General features: G+C 42.1%; 1 protein-coding gene across 3 annotated transcripts in view; it reads right to left on the bottom strand.

Annotated features, from left to right (window-relative positions):
- The window catches only part of BRF1 (BRF1, RNA polymerase III transcription initiation factor subunit), a 172,774-nt gene that overhangs the window by 126,380 nt on the left and 23,276 nt on the right, over nt 1-23,118 (bottom strand). For 2 of the 3 annotated variants that reach the window (XM_027637598.1, XM_027637599.1), the window contains one exon: nt 71-244. In XM_027637598.1, coding sequence (XP_027493399.1) covers nt 71-244 — 174 coding nt within the window. Of the gene's footprint in view, nt 1-70; nt 245-15,886; nt 15,890-16,652; nt 16,659-23,118 lie in introns of those variants that run through there. The other variant, XM_027637600.1, reaches the window with a different exon arrangement.

Raw genomic sequence — 23,118 nt, 5'->3', positions numbered from 1 at the left:
CAACTGGGATAGCTGACTTGCTAAAATTATGTCTTTTATTTATTTGTGTTTTATAAATGTGAAAGGATACGAGGAGTTCCTTCTGTCCTACACACCAGGTAGAGACACGCAGCAATTACGTGGGTCATCTTCCTCCCCCGGGTTAGGTGTTTGCTCACAGCCATCTTGAAAAAATTAAAGGCAGTATCCAGACAGTGCTGATTGAGTTGAAGCTGGTTTCCCAGGTGGTGAATCTGACGCTTCCCTAGAAAAATTAACAAGGAAAAGAAAAGCTTAACAACTGCGCAGTTAATGTGCTTTTGGGTTGGGGTCTCTTGGTGGTTCGTTTTGGTTTTTTTTTTTAAAGACAAAACACCTAGGAGGAGGATTTCGGATTCCATCTCTTTGTGAAATACAGTGAGCTCTCAAGTTTCAGGAACTATTCAGCCTCAGCTCCTCAAGACAAAAACAAAAAAAAAAGCCTTGTTTTGGACTGCTAGACTTGAAACACATGCAGTCAATGAGCCCCGGAAAACTAAGCCACAAACATCAGCCCCAGAGAGGATCCAAACCATAGCCAAGACTTGTCAGACAAAAGACTATGACCCCCTCCCTTAACATCATTTGACAATTAGCACTTGTTTGGCTGTAGCAATGAACTTCCAAAAGCCAGAGGTCCCAGTGTGTTTGACACTGACGTGCAAATAGAGAGGACGCTTTGCTGCAGCTCTCCAAGAAGTGATGGAGTTTGCTGTTCCTCTGACCACAACCCAAGGCCACAAGGAAAGGAGCTCTGTTTCCACAAGGAAAGGTTGCCCGTGATCCCCATTGATGGGGGGCACTCCCTCCCTCTGAACACTTTCGCACCCCAGCCTTCATTTAAGGCTTGGCTGCCAGACTACTTCGATTAGCTTGTGGCTTCGGGAGAACAAATGTGCCTTCACCCTTAAATAAAACAATAAAAAGAAAAAAGTGTGTTTTGGATGATTCATGGCAGGAAGTGGTCCAGCTGCTGGGACAGATGCGGGAAGCAAGGTCCAGCTCCAGCTTCAGGAAGAGTGTGCCGAAAAGACAGCTTAAGAAAAAGATGGGGGAAGTCATGAGGAAAACAGAGCACTCAAGTTCCTCAGCATACGGGGTCAGACAGCACATCAAGAAAAATCCTTTAATTCAATGTGCCGGGCAGATGTTTCTGCACGTGTATTCACAGGAAACACGCATCTGTTCCCTTCAGAGATGTCATGAGCAGCTCTGCGGAAGGGGGCACGATGCCTGCTGTGCCCTCAGCCACCACCGCTCACAGAAAGCGATGGCAACCACAGGATGCTTACCAGAACACCACCAGCCCCAGCACAGACCACACATCTTAATTTCATGCAAATCCCTACATCTTCATCACTAATAACACGGTAAAAATGCTTCACCTCCAAACAACCTCTTGCCAAAGATGCGGCTTCAACGCGGCTTTAATAAGGAGTGACTCCAGCCAGGCAGCCGGGGTCAGCAGGATTCCGGCCAAACAGGAGCTGCCACAAAGGAACAGCTTCTCCTTCCTGCACACGAGGAAATCAGCACACTCACCACTGAGATCTCTTTTAAGGCACGTTGGTCAACCAGGTGTAACATGTTTGTATGAAGAAGTAAGAGCAGAGGAAGGATACACCACTCTCCAAGGGAGGTGTGGGCACAATAAGCTACTCAAGAGTAATCCAAAGCCCATTAGGTGAATAGTTTTTCCATTGCCATCAGCAGGCTCTGGACTGGCACTCACCAGCCTCAAATATAAATACTACACCTTCTTAAAACTAAGATACTAACCAGCACCTGCCCTCCCCTGAATTTAATTTCATTTCTCAACCTGTACGCTGTTTCTTCTGTCCCTAAGAAAGAATCAGTTTGTACTCATTTGGGTGAAAAAATTGCACTAAATAAAAAAATTGTACTAAATAAAAACTCATTTTGCAGTGGCAGCAAAGCAGCTTCCTTAATCAACCACTTCCCAAAGAAGTCCACCCCAGAGGCCAGCATGCATCAGGGAGGCTATGGAAAATCACCTCTTCCCATCATCTAAGCTATTTTACCTGGTTTTATCCTATTATCCTCTTATCATATTTTATCTGGTTGTATTTTGCTATGCATGGCTGCTGAGATGGAGACGCCAAGAACAGCCATCTGTAGATTTCAGGCACTACATGCAGATGTACAACCATTCAAAAAAATAAACAGACGTGCCTATGTGTCTCTCTCTCAGCCACAGAGAGATGCAGATTGAAATCTCTGGAGCAGCCAGAACACAGCATTCCCTTCAAGTAAGATGGTCTAATTCAGTGTCCCAAAAATCACAAAGGCAGATGATAACAGGAAACAATTTCAGCAGTTTCAAGTGTTGTCCAAATTTTGCATTTAAGTAAAGCTTTTGAAAAAACATAAATAGAAGAATGGCTCCTACGCCAAGGAAGAGCCACGTGCACTCCTGAATGCTTCTTGGGCTAAAGATGGAACTGGGATGCAAGGCCCACCTGGCTCCACAAGGATCAGGTTGGCACAGGCCACCAAACAAGAAGAGACATGAGGAAGCTTCCCAGGCCACCAGCACAGCAGCAGCTGATGTAGCTCTTGGTGCACACGAGAGAACAGCCCAATGAGCTGGAGATGCAGAGTAAGAACAGGACAAGCATCCATGAGTTTTCTTCCCCAGCATTCCCCTGGCCCATCTGCATTACCAGGTAATCCCTCTCCCAGAACACTGTTCTCATTCAGGGCTCCACCTCAAAGGCCACTTCAGAAACAAAGAGCATACCATAAGAGGAAAAAGGGGAAGATACTTGAAATTCATATCTTTCATAAGCTATTTTCACCACTGAGTTGGTCCCATCCCCAAGCTACCATTAATATTCTGAGTATTTAGCCTTTTCTTAATTTCAGATGTTGAAATATAATTAATAATTAATTCAACATAATTCATCCTAAGTAAACAGTATGCTTGTTTGAGTAATCTATGCATTTTTAGCTGGGCTCGTCATCCACCATCAATATTTTAAAACAGAATTACTTTAGGGGTGACCAGTCATTGTCTACTGACAAAAGAGATCTAAGAGCACAGAAGGGTACTTGTCCACTTAGGAAATGCTACTTCTTACAAGGTTTTACTCAACCCTCAGCAGACCAGTGAAGGCTTTAATTCTCTGTGCTAGGACTCCCTCAAGCTGCTTTGTGGTATTATGTCAGTGATACAGTCCGTGGAAAAAGAAGACAACTGTTACACTGCTGCTTATTCCCAAAATGAACAACTTCATGCAGGACAAGAAGCATCCTAAAAATTATGTGCATCTTGATGACTAACTTGGTTCTGTCCTCATCTGTGAGCAGAGAAAGAAATGTACTGCTTACAGCATCATCTAAGATAAACATTTACATTCTGTAACCAGTCTCCTATTTACTAAAGAAAGATCAAAAGCTTTGTTGTTTCCCCATCACCACCTCCACCCCCTGAATTTAACATGACACCGAAATTCTATTTTTCTGGTATCTTATGTAACACTGACAAAAAAATAGCTGGAAAAGTTAGCATTAGCAATTGTGCCTCCAGATTTCTCCACAGAGAACACGAGATACCTTGCACTCCTACTGGTTCCCTCCCAGATTCAGGAAGCTACTTCACAGAGTCCAAGAAAAGGCAGGTATCAGCTAGATGGCTGTCACCCCAGTACTGCAGAATGGCACCAAACCACTATAGACTGCCCTCATCCCAGTCAGGTGACACCGAAAATTATGTAATTCTGTGACTTCCCACCTTTTCTGCCAATCTCACCAATGTGACATTTCTGGGTCTGAAAAACTCATCTCCATAGTATTTTCTTTAACTATAAGTACAGTGATTTAATCAGTTGGTATCTGAAGGGCAGCTGTTCATACACAGAGGAACTGGGCTTACGAAAACAACTGATCAAAACAAATCTATCTAGTGCTCCAGTTACTGTTGACAAACATGAACAGAGACCAAATATTCATTCATACTGTCAGCCCTGAACATGAGAAGTCCTCCTAACTTCCAAAAACCTTGCTAAGCACTGGGATGCTGCTCCTCCAGCACTGGGGTCAGTTCAGGGAGGAGCTGCCGAGCAGCTGCAAGCTCCAGGGCTGGGAAGATGAGCAATTCCCTCCAGCAGACCTACAGCACTGCATTATGTCGATCAGCCCTTGAACGTCCTCCCACTCCCACTGCTCCTCGCTAGCTGGGTGGCATTTCATAACCTTCCACTTGCTGTTTATCTCCCGACTGCCTCCAGCCTTTGCTCTGATGACCAGCGTGGCTCCAACCAGCCCCCACGGCCGGCTGATGCCCTCACTGCCAGCCTGACCATATGGTGCCAGTGAGCAGGGAGCCGGTCCAGCTCACTGCAAGGGTGCAACAAGCCTTATGATCCCATGATCTCAGCCAAAACAGCGGGAATATCCAACATTACGATGCAATTTATTAGCAATCTGGTCCACTCGCTTTTCACCAGATTCCATCGCAGTGTTACAAACTGCAATGAACTTCTACTGCACAGAGGAGAACACACCTTTAAACCCTGCCATGCTTTGGGTTACAGAACACTCAGGAGCACAGCTTCCTGACTTCCTTATCCATTTCATCCAGTAGAACAGCTTTTAAAAAAGTTTCGAATGTGACGCTGCTGTAAAACCTTGCAGCTACTCTCTCAGTACTAAAAAGGAATATCATCGTGTGGAACAGCCAGAACTAGGTATTGCATTTTTTTCCAAGCTGCTATGCAAAAGTACAACAAATAAGACAAAATATACAGGGATAAAACAAATCTCTTACTAGGTGCATCTTTTATTTAGTAACTTGCAACATGAGTTGCCTCTTTTTGGGCCTCAAAGGTTTTTGACAGATCATGGGATTCTTTTTTTAAACCACAGGAAATAGCACCTTTAAGGTCAAAGCTCACACTTCACGGTGCCTTGCAATTTAGTGATGGCATTAAAGTGGTGTCTAAGTGTCTTTGGGAAAAGGACAAGGAACAGTGTCTGTTTAAAAAGGCAGTTCAAGCTCAGCAGTGAGGTTTCAAAAGTTCTCCCCCTTCCCTCACCAGTAAACCAGTAATAAATTATTCTTTAAAGAGCATAAGAATAAAAGTCTAGAAACTATAGAAATTTTGTGACGTACAGGACACACACCACGCAATTCCCATTTATTTCTCAAAGGCTCATCATACCATCGGGGTGGAGGGGGAGGCAGGGGGAGAAGTGAGAGAGAAAGAAAGAGAGAGAGAGAAGCTTGTATTTCTGTAAGCAACACACAAATTCAAGTTCCCAGGCTACCAAGTAGTAAAGTTTATCACGCTCCTGAATCTGCATCAAAAAACAAAACACCCTTTTCAGCTTTTAGTTCCAAGCCTACTAAAAAAAAAAAAGTGTTTCTACCCATCTATTCCCAGCGTGCTGAAAGAAACACCATCATCTTCTCATCTGATGCCAACCTCACTGCTTTGAACTGGCACAGCAGACCTGAAGTGACAAGTTCAGATAGGACCACTGAACGCTACTATCCTTTTATTTCAGATAATTTCCATTCTTTTGACAGAGGAAACAGTGGTTATTACAAAACAAAATGTGTAGGCCAGAAATCACTGTCACAAAAACAGATTTGCAGAATATCTTGGTAACATTAAATGCTTACACAAGAGGCAGTTGATAGCAAAACTGCAGCTAAAGTTATAATAGAAGCAAAACAGAAAAAGAGGGAAAATCAGACCCATTCTTTATGAGCAATTTTCTTTCTTTTATGATCTCGTTACTACAGAAACATCTTGTTCTTTTCCCCTGTGGAAGAGGAATCATACCTTTTTATTGGATCCCTTAAAAGTCAGTAATGTTAAGCAGCTACAGCTCTATGCTACTCTTATCTGGCTTCTGCCTGCTCATCTGCAGCCCTTCCCTCAGTCTGACAGAGACTGTGACGCTGCTATTTCATAGCAGCATTGTCGGTACAGAGCATTAGTTTCTAGGGGAATAACAGGCAGTACGCAGCCAGAACTTAAATGAATTGCTATTATGATACTAAACTGCATCATCAAACCCCAGGCATATGGATTTTTCCCCCTTTCTGCGATTTGCTCGAGGGGTCCTGGAAACGAGCGCTACCTGAAACGGGGAACAGAGTCATGTTAACAGCACTAATCCTTTTTTTGCAAAAAAGGATTGTTATGGTAACAAACACTAGATTCTATTAAAGGAAACATTTTGGATGGTTTTCACTTGGGTATTTATTTCCAGCATTTGAATTACTTTACCAACTGAATTTTATGTGCAGATTTTATTCTGCATTTGGGTTTTCAGTCCTTTACTTTCTTTGAAAAAGCTACCCAAAAGAACTCCTGAAAAAGGGAAAAAAGAGCAGTTTTTATATGTGAGCATCCCTGCATTCTTTGTCACATCTTTCAATTTCAGCAAGTCCCAGCTCAAAGCCTGAATGAATTTCCTGCTCTTTGCTCCATGCCAGGCTTCTATGTTATTTGTATTACAAATCAGTAAAACAAACAAACAAAGGCACAACAGGGAAAGTCCAGGAGCATCAGTGGAGCTACTCTTACTGAAGGCTGGTCCCAGCAGCCTAATCAAGGGCAGAGTCCCATGATCAAAGACAAGAAAACATTTAAAGCCCAAGAGATGTGGGGAGGCAGGAAGGGAAGCCAGGCGATGGCTGCAGGGATCACACTGAGCATTTCCAGCCACACACACAATACCGGGAGCAAGGAGCAGCTTTATCCCTGAGAGCCTGTAAGGAAAAAGGCCAACGAACAGTAAAAGTAGCAGCACAGCAGGACATTGCAGCAGTGCTGAGCCAGCACAATAACTACTTTAATTTTATCAAGGATAGCTAAGAGTTATTCCCAGTAACACCTAATTGCCCATGAGGAAAGTGATGAACATGCTGGCCTCATGCCCAGGCTCTGCCGAACTTCAGCCTGGCTCCAAATCCCTATCTTGCCACCATCTAGTTGTGGGTGCACCCCACAACCCCAGACTGAGGCTCTTCCACACAAGAACACCCCTGTTCCTCCATGGAATGTGCCAGTCCCGAAGCTGAGCAACCTGGAGCCCGTGAACACTTGGCCCCTCTCCGACTGATGCATCCCGGTGCCTGTGTCACCTGGCAGACCTGCTCCAGAGACTGCCCAAGGGTACACTCTGTTCCTGCTATCTCAGCAGAATAAAACTGTTCCAGGCCCTTTTCCTGTGATATTCCACCAGCTGCGCCAGCACAACTTTTGTTTGTGGCAGTGGACAGCAAACCAAACCAGTAAACTGATCCGTGTTAAAAATAACCTTGTGAAATAAAGAAGACTTAATCCAGACCTATTTACTGAAGGATTGATGCCTCCACTTTATCTCTGCAGGGCCAGACCCAGACTATCTCAGTGCAGAGACCTGTATTCAATTTCTCTGCCTGTTGACAACAATCCAACCCATCCATTTTGCCTCCCATGAGAGTGCCCCATCTACCAGGTGCAGCTCCCTGTCTCTCCTGGTAAAGCCCTTTCATTGCATGTCAAAGGCTCATCCACCCATTCAGCTACAGAGAGCAACCATGCATCTTTAAGATTAATGGCTTAAAAATTCAGATAGTGGTCACTGCTCCAACCACTTCTTAAATATTTGATACTAAGCTACTTTTCTTTCACCTAGAAAATCTGCTGTTAATATCTCTTCTCAGCCCTTACCTGTACTTCTTTAAGTACTCGTTCCCTCAAAATTGGCCCTGGTATTAATTAATGCCAAAGCAGGCCTGCAAAGCGCCCACATAACTTCCCCCATCCCCCACCTCAAGCTTGTTTTCCATTCTCTGATCCTATGATACCACTCCCACATGGACAGCCTCTTATCATATACAGCAACTGGCCATTTGAATTAATTTGTCTTACCCAGTCTGAAAAATTTGGCATCGCAAGCGGTTCCTCGGACTTTCTGTGTTCAGTTCCTGGAATTCTGCTTCCCTCACAGGTGGCATTTCCCATTATCCAGCTGACTGCTACTCCCACTTCAGCAACAGACTAGATGCCATACAGTTTATTCAGGGGCTGCACCTAACCTTTCTTTCCCTCCCCATCATCCTTAAGACAGCAGCTTGCTTGTTTCTTAGCCCTGCTCAATTATTCTTTTTAGCACAGCTAAAGAACTGCTTGCTCATAAAGCCCTTACTGAACTTCACTTCTGATGTCATGCTGGAAAACCACAGCCAATGCTGACATTAAAAAAAAACAAAAGCAAGAAAACCCCACAAATCTGTTGATTCACCAGCATCTGAAGGAATTGGATCACGACTGTTTTAAGTCAAGCTAAAGCCCAAGCTGTTCCTGCAGACAGCGTTCCCACCTCCAGCTCGACATTTACATGGCCACATGCGGATACAGATGAGGGAATTTGCTCTTGCTGAAAATCAATCCAAACAATAAAAAAAGTTAAATTTCCATTTGGACCAGTTCCCTCCTATAACTTAACACGCAGCCTCTCAAGCCCTACCGGCAGCAGAATGTGGCTGGGGTGAGGAGAAATGCTGTCAGCGGCCAAGCACACGTGGATTGACTTAAAGCAAATGGGAGACTGCAGCCTAAATGGGTCAAAGAGAAAAGTACACACTATCCCTACACTTCCCCCCACCCCCACTTCCCTGCTACTGCTCCCAGCCCTCGCTGCTCCTCCCATACCCACGAGCTCACACTAAAGTCTGACTTACTGCAGTTCAAACAAATGCTAACATGCTCCTCAGTTATGTGTATATTAGCATGGTTCAGGTCGCTTCAGATTAATTTTGGGAGAAAGCAAATACAGACTTCTTTGTGTCCAAAAGTTTAGTCAACTGAGTTTTTTAAGCGCAGAAGATTTGCAGCTGTTTCAAAGTCGAAACAGCTGGAAAGCTGCACTACTGGCAAGATGTGTGAGAATATGTATGATTAATGTGGCAAAATCCTTACCTGTCTGACATTAAGGGGATTGGAAAGAAAAATTTAAGATACCAAGAACTGTCAGGTAGTGGTTGGTACATGCTTTTGGACATGCAAGATTTCCTTCTGAAAGCACCACTAGTCAGGCCTTGCTTTAATCTTCCTCTGTATTATTTGGACAGCAATTTTATTTTTTTTTAAATTACATTTTAAATGACAGTTATTCTTAGAAATTTTTCTGTATCTATATACAAATAAAGCTTATTCCCCTACACTTATCAATTACCAATTGTTACTCTTGTCACAACAAAAAATGGAACATTTCTGCTGTCAGACAGCATTACTGCTGATCCAAGCACTACCTCTAACCACCCAAAATAATTTCTACGTCACTGCAAGAAAAAAAAAAGATTTGCTCATGACATAATCTGACAGTTTTGAAAAGATCACTTTTTTTAAAGTTTTAAAAACCTACATTATCAGAGATAGAACTTATTTCATACTTTTACAAAGCAAAAAGCATTTAACTAACAAGCAACTGTCATCAATCTACACAGCTAGAAAAATTCATGAATACAGCACAATATAGGAAAAAAAATCCACTGCCTATTGGTAAAAGTTCTCAAAAGCTTTAAAGCAAAACAAAAATGAAGACTGAGCACAAAGGGATCCACTGCTGCAATGGAAAACTTTACAGATGCGAGCAGCATATAAATCAGTGCAGTGTTATCTGCTCGCTGACAGCAAGTTCTTGTGCCTTCCCTGCAGATCTGGGCTCTCACCAGGCAAAGAAGAGTGAAAACTGACAGGAGCCATTTTTCAGTCTTGCAGACACCATGGAAGCAGACAGGAGCCGTGGGAGTCGAGGTGCTTCACATGGATGAGGCGGATGCAGGAGCTGATGGGATCCCTTGGCCAGAGCTGCCACTGAGGCCAAGGGACAGGGACAAGAGCAGAAGTAACTGAATTACTGCAGCTGAACAATTACCACTTCTCAGCTGCACTGCAGCAACTGTTAGATAAGGTCACACATACTAGGATTGTTTAAAAAAATCCAAAAAAACTCCTTCCTGTTTAATCCAAATTCCCTGCTATAAAAGCCAGTCCAGCCTTTCCCTTTTCCTGCCAAGAGGCCCCTGTATATCCCTGTGAACCTTTCCTACTTTTCCTTGTCCACCTTTAATACTCACCTTTTATAATATGTCTGAGAATTTACTTGTCCTCAGACACGTGCAGAACAATTATCCTCCCCTAGAGTTCAGCCCTGCTCCTCTGCAGGCCAGTTGTTCTGTCAAAAATATAACTGTTTGTGGTAAGTTATTTCCCACTCTCCATCATCCAACTGTGCAGGCAGGAAGGACCTTGTGGACAGAGGCTAATACCCACTCTGCTCTCAACCTCTACTTGACTTAAGGTTTCTGCTGCTTCCTGAGGACTGAAAAAGGCCTGTGAGCCCAAAACTCCTTTGGAACTCTGATTTTGGTTGTGGGGTTTGTTTTTCAGGCTTTGGTTTTTTTTTTTTTCCTTTCTTTTCCTTCCCCTCTAGTTCTCCATGCAAATACAAAAAAGTGCACTCTCTCCCCATCCAGACCTTACCCAATGGGCAATCGAAGATGACACTGTCATTTCAGTACTAAAAATGTCATAAATATCATCGAATTGGCAAATTTCTTAAATCATCTCAAAAAATGGAAATATGGCGAGAAGGCATCAAGGGAAAAAGGATGCAGAGAGAAGTAGTTGAGGAGGTGAAGAAAAAGAGGGAGTTATTAAAGAAATCAAAGGGATAAGAGATAAAACATGATCTAAAAATGGAAGCAGAAAGGGAGAAGAATTGAAATCAAGCCGGGAGAGGCACAGAGCCATTACAAAAGCAAGAAAGACTGTATTAGGCTAATACTTACTTAAGGTATTTTTATATGAAGCTGACGAGTGGTCAAATACTTCTTCCTTTCTACAGAAGGGATAAGAAAGCTGGCAGTTAGGTAAGACAGCATCAGTCTTTATCTGGGTTGCAGCTAAAGAATTAAATTCTGCCCTTAGTTTGTCCCTGGCAGCTGAGTCCATCAGCCACAGATATCCCACAAGAGCTGCTCTCCTTTACCACCACAAACAGCCTGTTTAGATCAAAGCTACGGCTGCCCCAGTAATTGCACCTGTGTACTGCCCAGAGATGATGGAGGACATTTTGGAGAGGGCTTCAGCCTCAACCTTGCATTTCCTTCCTTTTTAAACTGACCGTAAGTGAAGGTTGCCACAAATCTCAGCTAAACAATGTAGTGAATCAGTGATGCTATTTATCAAGTCAGTCTCTTGTGCTATCTGCTTCAGCCTAGAGCTGGAAGGAGATTTATGTTTGAAGAGAGAATACACATTTTTCAGGAACAGCCTTATATTTCTTTAAACAATAACATTTATATAAGTCAGATGTACAGACTGTTCCAGTGAAGAATTAAAATTACAATGCCATCTACGTATTTCCAGAGAGCCAATGCAGCCCTCTTGGAAAATATTGGACACATTGGATAATATCTGTTTGCCTGTGGTCCCCTCCATTTGTATGAGGCTACTTTTTACGTGTGGGATGTCATCCATCAGCAACTGTTCTGGGAGGAAGGAATTCGCACTAGGATTTGTTCTCCTCCTCAGGAACCCTGATCAGCCTAGAATTAAAGATGGAGAGCACAGCTGGGATATCGGGGGAGAGTGTTTAAAGACGCAGAGACTGAACTTGCAGCCTTCTGCAAATTTGTTAAGAGAAGAGCACAAGATCAGTAGATTTCTGGAAGATGATAGAAGTTTAAGCCATAAAGAGATAGTTCATGCCTAAGGACTAATAACATGAAATTAAAGGAAAATATAAGCGCTATGTTAACAGGACCTTACAACAAAACTCCACTGGACCTCATAATAGTTTCCCAAGGGAACTGGTGGAATCTCCCACTGCTTAACATATGAATCCAGGAATGGAAGAACGCAAGAAAAATGCATGATATGGAGTGATCCCATATAAGACAAATGGGCTAAGATGATTTACTCAGTTAAAGGGAGTTCTTACACTTTTGCAAAACTGTATTCTGAAGAGAGAGGCTGCTTTGCACGACAGAATCATTCTGTATTCTGAGTGTACAGAACAAGGGAAAAAATCCCACCTACTCTTTCCTCCCCTAAGATTCACTTCTGCTGACTGGGTACAACAGCCTTCATCCTGCTCAGCTGGGCAGCAGATCACCACAGACCCACTGTCAGTCAGACAGACCAGCCAGCCCTGTACCAGCAAAGACCCACCTACACAAGCTCCCACCTCTTAATTTTTTTTTTCCATACTCACCACTCCATTCTAGTTTTCCTAAATCAAATATTGTATTAAGGGCATATCCCAACAAAAAAACCCAAAACCAAACCAAACCAACAAAGAAAAACCACAAACAAACAAAATAACACACACACAAAAAAAAAAAAAAGAGAAAAAAGAAAAAAAACCAAGAAAAAAAAAACCACTTGAAGTCTGAGGAATTTTGTCCATAGACAAATCTTTAGATATCAACTTCCTTGGCTCTTCTAGATGATCCACTTGCCTCCAGTGTGCCAGTCCTTAGTAGTTAAAGAAAATTTCAGGCAAGCACAATTACATTTTTTCTTCTTCATGTGCTGAACCTCATAGATCAATTACAACAGGGCTTTTTCTGTGCAGTATGACTCCCAGATAGGATGTGAGATCATCCATTAAACATACGTATCCAAGACTAGATGCATTATTAATTCATTTTCCTCTAGGTAATATGGTATGGTGAAAAATAGCTACCAGAGAACATACTGACTAAAGACTTAAACAGAAATCAGTGGATTTATGTGACGATTTCCATGCAGCAACCTAACGGATCTCATTAAAGGAGACATGGATTCTTCTCCCCCGATACTGTCACCGCTCTTACAGAGCAGATGCTGATGTTCAACACAAGAAAGAGTATTGATTGCAACATATCCCAGAAATAGTTCTGAGACCAGTTGAGAGAATGATCTATCTGAGTTTAATATTGCCCAAGTCTGACTACAGACAAGTCTCAATTTCATTGCATTTTTCTGATTAGTGACAGTGTTTGGAAAAATCTTCCTTTTTTTTCTTTCTTTCTAAATAAGCGGACTATAAAACACTACCTGCCTCAGAGTTTCAATCAGGCAGGTGCCGTAAATACAAAATGAGGGGGTTTTTTACTGTGACTTGGTGGAGCTGCAATCAAGGAAGCTGCCCTAAGGAATCACACAACATCAGCATCATCTCGAACCTGACTAACACATTGCTTCAGCAGAGTCTATGGAGCAAATTCTATTTACTGACCTTTTTTAAGACCCACAAAAATAAACAAACACTTCAATCAACTGCCTGCCTCAGACCTGTTTATGCTACCAGCAGCTCCTCATTGAAGGCCTCAGAAGTTCTACTGCTACATTAATCAACCTCAAGGACCCTGTTTTCCCTCTGAAAAGCAATTATAATCTGGCCCTTCCTACCTTTTGTATTTTACTCCAGCGTTGGGAAAAGCAGACAGGCTGATGAAATTCTGCCTGGCTTTGTGCAAGATAAACTTACCTCCACACATCCATGGCCCCAGCAGCTACAATAGCAACAGGACACACCAGAGTTCACATTTCTTAATAGATGGGAAGCTGAACTTGGCACAATCAAATATTTCCAGGGGCCCCAAATCAACTGCAGTTTTACCCTCTGGTAACGGTGCCCGTCATCATTTTGAAATCACAGCACTCAAATTTCAACAGCATCTTGTTGGAAGTGGCTCTTACTATGTCGTCTCCCTTTTATGCTTCCTACAGATTAAATCAGGAATGGATATCTGACATAAGGATCCTTCTTGGCTTAACAGTGAGCGAGTGTGCCTGGAGGAGGGGGAAAACCACACACAATTCCCCACTTGGAACCACGGAGGCAGGTGGCAGCCCTTGACTTCTGCTGAGCAATGCAGAGGAGACAAACCACTCCAAATGTACCCTTTGAAGAACTCTATTCTTGATTCCATGTCACCACTTACACTCCTCTATGCTCCTCTTTATCTTCTGCTGAAGTTTTCTTAGGATATTAAATTTGGTATTTAATATTCAGTGTCACCACAATCCCACAACTTGACTTAGCTGGCACAACAAATCAGAGTTTCTCAGAAATTCAAAACAATCTCAAAGCTTTTCTTTCCTCTGTGTCAAAGACCTTGATCAATGTCAAGCCTCCTTTTCTTCTTAAAGCTGGAATCAAACACTGTAAAGATGTTGGAATGAAATTTGTTGTACATGTCAGATCAAAAAGTAAGGAGCAGAGCTGAGGGACAAAACTACCCACACATGCAGGAGGAAAACTGTCTACAGTCAATGGCAAAAGGAGCATCTGAGCACTACTGCAATCCTGCAAAATGAACATTATTTCCATTTCCAGTTCCCCCAGATATGAAATAGGGTGCAAACTACCCTTGAGGAGACCGTCTGCCATTAATGCATGGTGGACTCACCATGGACAGAGAACACAAAGAGACAGAAGTATGTTTATGATCCACAGGATGTCTAACAACTTTATTTTGACCAAAGCTAGAGATGCCCATTTGCTCTCAGGAAAGAAGCTGGCAGTAAGCAAGAGTTAACTTTTAGTATAGGGCCAGCTGGAATAACACAGACCACTCAGACAACAAACGTCACCTCACAAGCACCCTGGATTTGTTCCAAAAATCACTTGAAAAGTGGTATTCTTTCTTGACACACTCAAGGACTGATTCAGCTTGCACCAGAAGCAGTACTTTTTTCTTCTAGTGCATGTCAGGAACCATAGTTTCTAAATCTACTTTGAGATGGCTTTGAATAGTCTCAAGATACACATTTTCCCACGGTATCACTAAGCGACCTTGTAAATTATTTTCCCTGTACTTAAGCTTAAAAACAAAAATTTCATGCAGCTAAATATGTCTTATTATTTCCCCACCTCCCACCTTCCAAAAAAGAAGAAACCTTTAGATATAGAAATATTTTTTTAAGGTGGAAAGGGACTGTATTTGCAAAGCTATACACCCACATTAGTACTGCTATGAAATCATTTACAAGGTTTCTGCTGACATCCAATAATTTTATTTCTAGCTATTTCCCTGTGCTCACAGAGCTTTCATGGCCAGGGAAGTAAGCAAACATAACACCTGCTTGGATTTGGCAAGCTGCATGGGGCTCAGAATAATAAGGCAACCCCTCTAAAATCTCCCACATTTACAGTTGCCGATTTGCTGACGACAGGAAGACAGCTTCATCCTCACCTTTGAAAATGAGGATGAATTTGGATTAGCAAATACTGAGGATTCACCTCACATTTAAAATGGAGGCTGGTAGTTAGAGAGGAGGGAATGATAAATTAAGAGCTATTAAGTGATTTACTGCTTTTTTGTATAAAGTCTGCTTTACTCTCTTCACTCCACAGCAAATGTAGGATAAGAAGCCAGAGAGAACACACAAAACCCTCAGCCTGAAGACTGGATTCAACTGGACCAGCTGGAGCCGTACTTTCCATAATTTTTATTTCTGTAAGAGTATTTTCCCAATCTTTCTGTGTTTAGAAGAAATCTACATTTTCTTTTGTAACAATTCACTTAAAATATCAGAGGATGAAGTTGCCAGAGACAGTTGAAAGAGGAAATCCAACATCTTCCATCCATACCATCATCACACCCATCGCACCAACTTCCAGTGCTCTTTTGTGATGAGACAGAAACCAAGGAAAAGAGACAAAGCAGTCAGTTTTCTACAGGCATCAGCCAGAGCAAGAAAGAGAAATGAGACAAGCCCTGGCAGGAAGTGCAGCCACAAGCCTTGAGAGCAGCTCATCAGTAACACACAACTTTTATGTTTTGTCTGAGACGGTAGAATCATCATGGAGTCATAGAATGGTTTGGATTGGAAGGGACCTTAAAAACCATCTAGTTCCAAGCCCCTGTCAAGGATAGGAACATCGTCCACTAGACCAGGTTGCTCAAAGCCCTGTCCAGACTGGCCTTGAACATTTTTCCAGGGATGTGGCATCCACAGGTTCTTTGGGCAACCTGTGTCAGTGCCTCACCATCCTCACTGTAAAGAGTTTCTTCCTTGTATCTAATCTAAATCTGCCCTCCTTCTGCTGAAAGCCATTCCCCCTTGGCCTGTCACTTGTAAGTGACTTACTTACAAGGCATGCCCTTGTAAGAAGTCCCTCTCTGTCCTTCTAGCCCCTTTTAGGCCTGGAAGGTGCTATAATGTCTCCTCAGAGTCTTCTCTTCTCCAGGCTGAACAAGCCCAGCTCTCTCAGCCTGTCTCTACAGCAGAGATGCTCCAGCCCTCTGAGCATCTTCCTGCCCTTCTCTGGGCTCCCTCCATCAGCTCCATGTCCTTCTCTGCTACAAGGATGCTACACAGTTTGAAAGCAGAAGTTTACAGCTGTCCTTGTACTCCCTCAAAACACATTGTATATGTATTCCATAAGCAAAGGCATCAATCTCCTAACCTGATTTATAAAGTGTCTTTTCCCATGTAAAAGGATTTCTATGCATCTGTCTAAGCCTGTATGTATATCCACATGTGCCCAAAGGAACCAGAAATGCATCAACTGGCTCTGCCAAACTCTGGAAATAAGTACTGGGATGACTTCTAAGAATGATTACCCATGCTTTAGCACCTGTGCTACCCCATGAGAGTGTGGCTGGAAACTCTGCAGTGTTTATGTCTCTCTTTTAGACAAGATAATGTGATGCTTTCTAAAAAGGACGGAGATTGAAGATGGCTGTGTCTCATCCATCAATTTTGCAAGGACAGGAAACAAGTGACCTCAGCTTCCTTGTGCTCTACACTGTTACCAAAAAAACCCTCAAGCTTCAGACCAGACCTAATGACCAATGTCTGCAGAGCAACCCATTCTCACAAATTCATCCTAAACAGAGGGGACTACAAAGCAAAGTAGTAAGTTCATGATTCCTACCATAGAAATGCACAGAATGCTTTCCCTGAATACTGATTTATATGAGCAGTCAAATAGCATATCTCAGGTCCAATGGAAATACTATTCATATATATTCTCTCTAATGAATGACCATAAAGGAGAGGGTGGGAGTATAATTCCTGTGTATCTGAAGCAATTCTACAGACACAGCTCTGTGTATTCCTCCAGAAACTGGAACTGTGATCTTAAACTGCTTTCTTCATAATATGCTTTTCATAATATACCACCCAAAAGTACTACTAATCAACTGTGTGGTATTAGGGCACATAAAGGAAGAATATACAGCTTTCTTCTAAGAATCCTGTTCCTAATTGATTTATTAAAAAATCATTTATATGCTCATTAGCATAATATAAGTTCTTAGGGAGTCACACATTTGAATATAATTAGCCACTTATGTTGTTGCACTCAGTGCTAATGACCTTTCTTTGAAGAAAGATCCGTGTTTGATTTTTCTATTGTTCAAACTTAAGAGAAGCTTCTTTGGGTTGAAAACACAGGAATCCTCTGAACTGACTTTAAACACCTAAGCAATCAATCACCTTTCCACTTAATTTACACTGTGTTTGTTTGGGACACCTTTGTTGAAACAGCATGAAGGCTTTAAATCTTGGTGATTAAAGCCAACTTCTAGGTACATATTTGGGGTCCCAAACAATAATGCCAAGCAAACACAGCTCCCCCAGGGCAGGTCTACACAGCATGGATCAAAAATCCAGGTTTAAGCTGAACCCAACTCCTTGCCACACTGGAGCCTGGGTTTGAGAAGACAACACTGTACTTCTCTCTCTACTTTTTACGTGTCATTTGCTTATAATTTCTATTGGAAAACAAAGTTAACAGAAAAATCTCCATGTAGGAAATAATTACATTCATTTTTCAAGTGTTAAGTTTTCAATGTAGGAAATTACATTTAAAATTACAGCAATAATAATGCCTTCAGGAGGGGTAGGCACTTGAGAACTCTTTCCCCCTCCTGCAATTACTTACACTTCCTACATTTCTGTCTACATGGTTGACAGTACCTAGGTTTAATCTAAGCAGATGAGTACTTAGCTGTCTTTATTGTCTAGAATGATTCAATTATTTGAGTACAAAGAGGGGGAAAAAAAATCTTCATCTAAAGCAATAGTTTGGAACTTTAAATTCATGATTTCCCATTCCACAGTTCATCCATAAACAACCAGTTCTGCAAAGCCTTAGGGAAAAAAAGCAACTTTCTTTACAACTCCAATTACTTTACAACTGTTGAGGGAAAAAAAGTTACTTCATTTTATATGTATGATCTAAAGTTTTTTTTCTAAATAAGAGAAAAACATTACATTTATTGAAGACATTGAAAAGAAACCGTGCATTAGGAGCCTGGATGATTTTTTTTAAAGAATGTCCTTCTGTAGTCAGATGGAGTTCCTGCTCTTCAAAACTTGCAAGGTTAGATTACATGACATTCATGAAAGAGGTTATGTTATGTTCAGCTTATGGAGAGACATCACTTTTCAACCTTTCACCTTTGCTAACTTAATGCGAGCCTTCATAAACTCAGCACCTAAGAAGGACTCACTTAGGCTACAGCCCCGATATGGTCCCGTACACCCAGCATCCAACCTCCTAAATTATCCCATACACCATTTCTACATCAAAGATGATCACAAACTAAAAATCCACTCTGAGCAGCTAGCAGAAGAGCAAACCCAAAATTCTCAGGAAAGGCTCTACTTTAACGACATGATTAAATAAAGAAATTATCTTTCTCACCACTCCTCCCATGAAATTAAAGTTGAAAAACTACGGTAATGGCAGAATTGAAACTTATTTTCCAGAAGCGTTTTCAGCAGTGTGCAACAGCACCACCTGGTGATTGTAGCCGCACAGTATTTTGAAGTTATCCACTAAGTTTAGGCGTAGTAATCAGCATAGAACAACAGATTTTAGTCCTAGTTGGGTATAATTTGGCCATTTTTTCCCCATTAAATTTGAAGCAGAAAATCGTAACATTTTTCTGTTAAAAACTGAATCAAAGTCCTCAGAGCTGGCATCACTCAACTTCTAAGTGATGGTAAGTGGTGAAAGCTCTTGACATAGAAACAGCCAGTTCAGTAAAATACAGCAATTGGTTGAAATGTTTTAACATACCAGGTTAACAAACTGATTGCTTAAAGGTTTGCTTTGTAGTCCACATAGATGGAAAGGCCACCTCAGAACCAGAAACACTCAAGCCTCAGTTACCAAAATACTCAAAAAAAAAAAAAAAAATCAAACTGGATGTCATGTATGCTGTATATTCTGAACTGATTAACATATAAACAGAATCAGCATTTTGGTCCTGAAATGCACTAAGAATTTTACTGCTGCCCCATCAAAGCATCCCAGAACACCTAATACACATTGCTGGAAAAATCCTTAGGGATCCTGAAATGAAAATGTTCTCCCTAAAGATGTCGCGAGCGACAAGAATTCTCTGAGAGTCGAGCATTTCTTCCTCCACGCTCCTTTTTAAGTTGCGACTAAATTAGCACAGGCTGCGCACTCCGGGGTGTGTGCTGGGAGGAGGGAGGGGGTGTGTGCTGGGAGGAGGGAGGGGGAGAGAATGGAAGATATCAAGGCCTGAGGCACTTCAAGCGGAGAGCATCCATCTGCCGGCAGCAGTCAATGAACAGAACATTTCTGAAATTTCTTCCCACTCACTGCAAGTCAAGCCAAAAGAACAGAAAACACCTTCCTTCACTCTGACTGTGCAGGACTGAACGTAACGGGACAGTGGGTTATAAATAAATGTTAAAAAAAAAAAAAAGAAAAGCTAAGAAAAAAAAAAGAAAAAGAGAGAGGAGCTCGCTACGCAGCCCTGCATTCAGCCTCTTCTGCTACAAAGCTGGTTTAAGAGGCTCCTGCTCATTCCTACGTCATCCATTCCCTCCTCCACTCTGTGGTGGCATGTGGAGGAGCGAAGTGATCAAAGGAAAATAGGAAAAGAAAAAAAAAAAGGGTTGGTTCTTTTTAATTTTTGATTTTGCTTGTGAAAGTCAGATCATTTCACTGTACCAGTAAACAGATGCATTGCCCAAGCCAAGGCGCAGCATATTTGGATGAAGGGAATGGGAAAGTTGAGGGATGGGAAAGGCTGGGATCAAACTGGCTTTGCTGTTGGGAGATGCTTATCATGGAAATGGACTCCAGGGAGCTGGTACTGGGAGGGCAGCAAATCCCAGCACTCCAATCACCCAGGTCGGGGATCACTTGTGTGAGTGCACAGAGCTGTTGTTCAGGCTGGAACCAGGGTTTGGCTTTGAGGTTCTTGGTGGTCTTCTTTTGACCAAGGGGTTGACATAGGTCAGTCTGCTGATAAATTTGCTGGTGTGGCTGTACTGGGCACAGAACCCTCCAACTGAACACACACTCCGTACCTTTACAGAAGCCTGTGTTTCTTTTTGTTTGCCCTTTCATTTGGGTGTTCCACCAGTGCACTCTGTTTGCCTGGGAAATGCTGCTGCAAGCAAAGGCATAGAGCAGGAGCCAGTCTTTTGCAATGGTGTGCTTGTGCATCTGGGAGGACACCTCACACAACTGGGAAGGCAAGAGGACAATCAAAGCTGCACATGCACTTCTGCACAGGGAATGAGGTGGTAATGTTGTGGAGAAGCATCATCACATGCACTGCTGATACTGCTCTGATAGTGCTCCCTCAGCCTCTGCTGGATGCCTGTGACAGAAACTGTGCCAGATGTGCATGGATAGGTGCTCTTACAGCCCTACAACAGGAATACAATGTGCCTGCACATCATCTCACAGACACATTTTGACAGATGTCACTTGTGTCCCACAACAACAGATCCATTCTGGTTCCTCCAAGACCAGTCATGACGAGATGGGATCACAACTAACTTATGTTCTGCTGCAAAGTGCAGGTGAAATGAGAACAAAGGTGTATGCAAGAACATAAGCAAATAAATCACAGTCTCCTTATAAAAACAGGGTACACAGGCACTAAATTTTTTCTGTTGTTATTTCTGCAGAGGGTCCAGAAGTTTAGTGCTGCAGCCATTATTTCAGAAAAGCCATCTCCCAAGAAAAATGCAATAGCTCCACAAGCAAATCACACTTGCAAACCCTTGGGCTTAGGGAATGCTTCCCTGCAGTGTCACATCACTCTCCAATTTATTTCATAGAGTAAAACAAGAAGGCACTTTTGACACATGAAAAGGAACTCGGCACTATCAGAGAACACAGCATTAAAAAGCAACAACAACCTTTTCCCTCTCAAGTTTTGAGCCACGGTGCCTACAAAATGACACAAACACTTCAAACCTCATGTTTCAATGTTTAAAAGGCAGTCCTATGCCATATAAGTGACATACATGTTTTTCACTATCAAAAAAGAGAGCAGCAGTTACATGGAACTTAAACCAAAGCTATGTTACCTGGAGTATATTTTAAGCTTGTCAAACAGCATTCCAAAGCTAAAATTATTTAATTCATATGCCTGTTAGAAGAGGCAGATTACTAGCACTGAAATTTATAGACATTAGTAGAGGGTGAGGAAGGTAAAGAGAGGCAGTTGCCTATTTTGTGCCACACTGTACGAGAAGGAAGATAGACCCATTAATATCCAAGTTCATCTCCTCGTGAATGGTACTATAAAAAGCAAATGTTTTAAAAAACATTAGCCCACTAGATAAACTGTCTTTAAGTAAACAATTGCTCTCAAGAGAAATGACAGCTTCCAATTACCTACACAAGGCCGTAGGGCGATAAATCTCCATCAGTGAATTCCACAAGCATGATATATATTGTCCTACTCTGTGTCACACAGAAATTGTCAAAGTCAACAGGGAGACATTTTGAGATACAAAAGGCCAAAACTTCAATATCCGGGCAAGAAATTTCACAAGCGTGCAGAATTTTAGAGGGCATTTCTTCTTTTGTTTGATAAAACAAAGCAGAGGTTTGTGCTTCCCTGGCACAAGAGTTCTCTTGCCCACAAGCCAGCTAATAAACCAAGAGACAGAGCAGAGACAGGAGAGGAGACAGAGCAAAGGAATCATGAAAGACACCTTTGACTCTGCAGTCACAAACAGGCCAATTCAAGGCAGCTGAACATGCAAATATTTTGTTATTAGTTAAGACAAGAGGAATCGTGTTAACTCGTTTGATCAAGACTGCAATTTTTTTTTTTCAACTTCAAAGACAATCTTCAAAATTAAAAGAAACAACAGAGACTGTCCTCAGACAATCTCCCTGTGTAGTCATACACATACAGACTGAATCAACACCTTCAAGGAATTTTAGAAATGCCTTTTCTAATTTTTCCCTTTTCTGGCTAAGCAAACACAGGAACAGAGTAAGGAAGACCAGCAAAGCTTGACTCATGTATTTCAACCCAGTGGAATGCTGTGTTCAAAGTTTTAAGTTGTCAATCAGTCTCTGGGCAAAATCCTACCATTACATTATCTCCAGCAGATCATCTACTCTTTACTTAAAAAGGATCCCAGATCATCTTCTTTAGAAAAGTAACAGATCTCATTAAAGAAGACTTGGATTCTTTTCCATTATGCTGTCCCTGTAAGGATAAGCAGCACATCAAAAGCATCTCCACAACAGGTACTTTATTCATCATTCCCTAGCAATAGACAAAGCTTAAGACAATAAAAATTTTCAAATTCCAACTCGAGTAATTAATCCATGTATAACCAAAAGGTTGTCCCAGATCAGCTGATGAACTTTTAACAAAGAAAACTGGAGATGATGAAACACAGGGTCTCATTAGCCATCTAAGAAAGAAGAGTTTCTCCATGTGCTGAAGGAGAACCTGAAGTACCAGAAGGATCCGGGCTTCCTCAGAGGCCTCTGAATCAAACTCCACAGGTCCCCAAGAGTAATACAGAAACAGGCAAGGAAATAAAATCTTCTGGTTTTATCCAAATTCTTGGAGTAACTTATGCTGGCTGAAGAGTGGGTTTTCTGCCTCTGAGGTTTTTTTGTTTGTTTTCCTTGAATAAGTGTTTTGTCTTTCTCTTCAGGTCTTTGCTGATTAGTGCAGTTGCCTGCAAACCGTGGAAGCTGGAGCTCTGAGAAAGGTGAGTAAGGTACTGAGACACCCTGAAGGTTCAGCCACCAAGGGCTCCAGCGTGAGCTGTGGCTTGTGCCACTGTGAGTTACCAGAGCCTGCATCGAAACAGGAAA

This window comes from Corapipo altera, unplaced genomic scaffold (genome assembly GCF_003945725.1).
Source record: "Corapipo altera isolate COAL_440 unplaced genomic scaffold, ASM394572v1 23, whole genome shotgun sequence".
NCBI classification, from domain to species: domain Eukaryota; kingdom Metazoa; phylum Chordata; class Aves; order Passeriformes; family Pipridae; genus Corapipo; species Corapipo altera.
The sequence above is the reverse complement of the archived record's forward strand: the minus strand, read 5'-3'. Positions and strand labels throughout refer to the sequence as shown.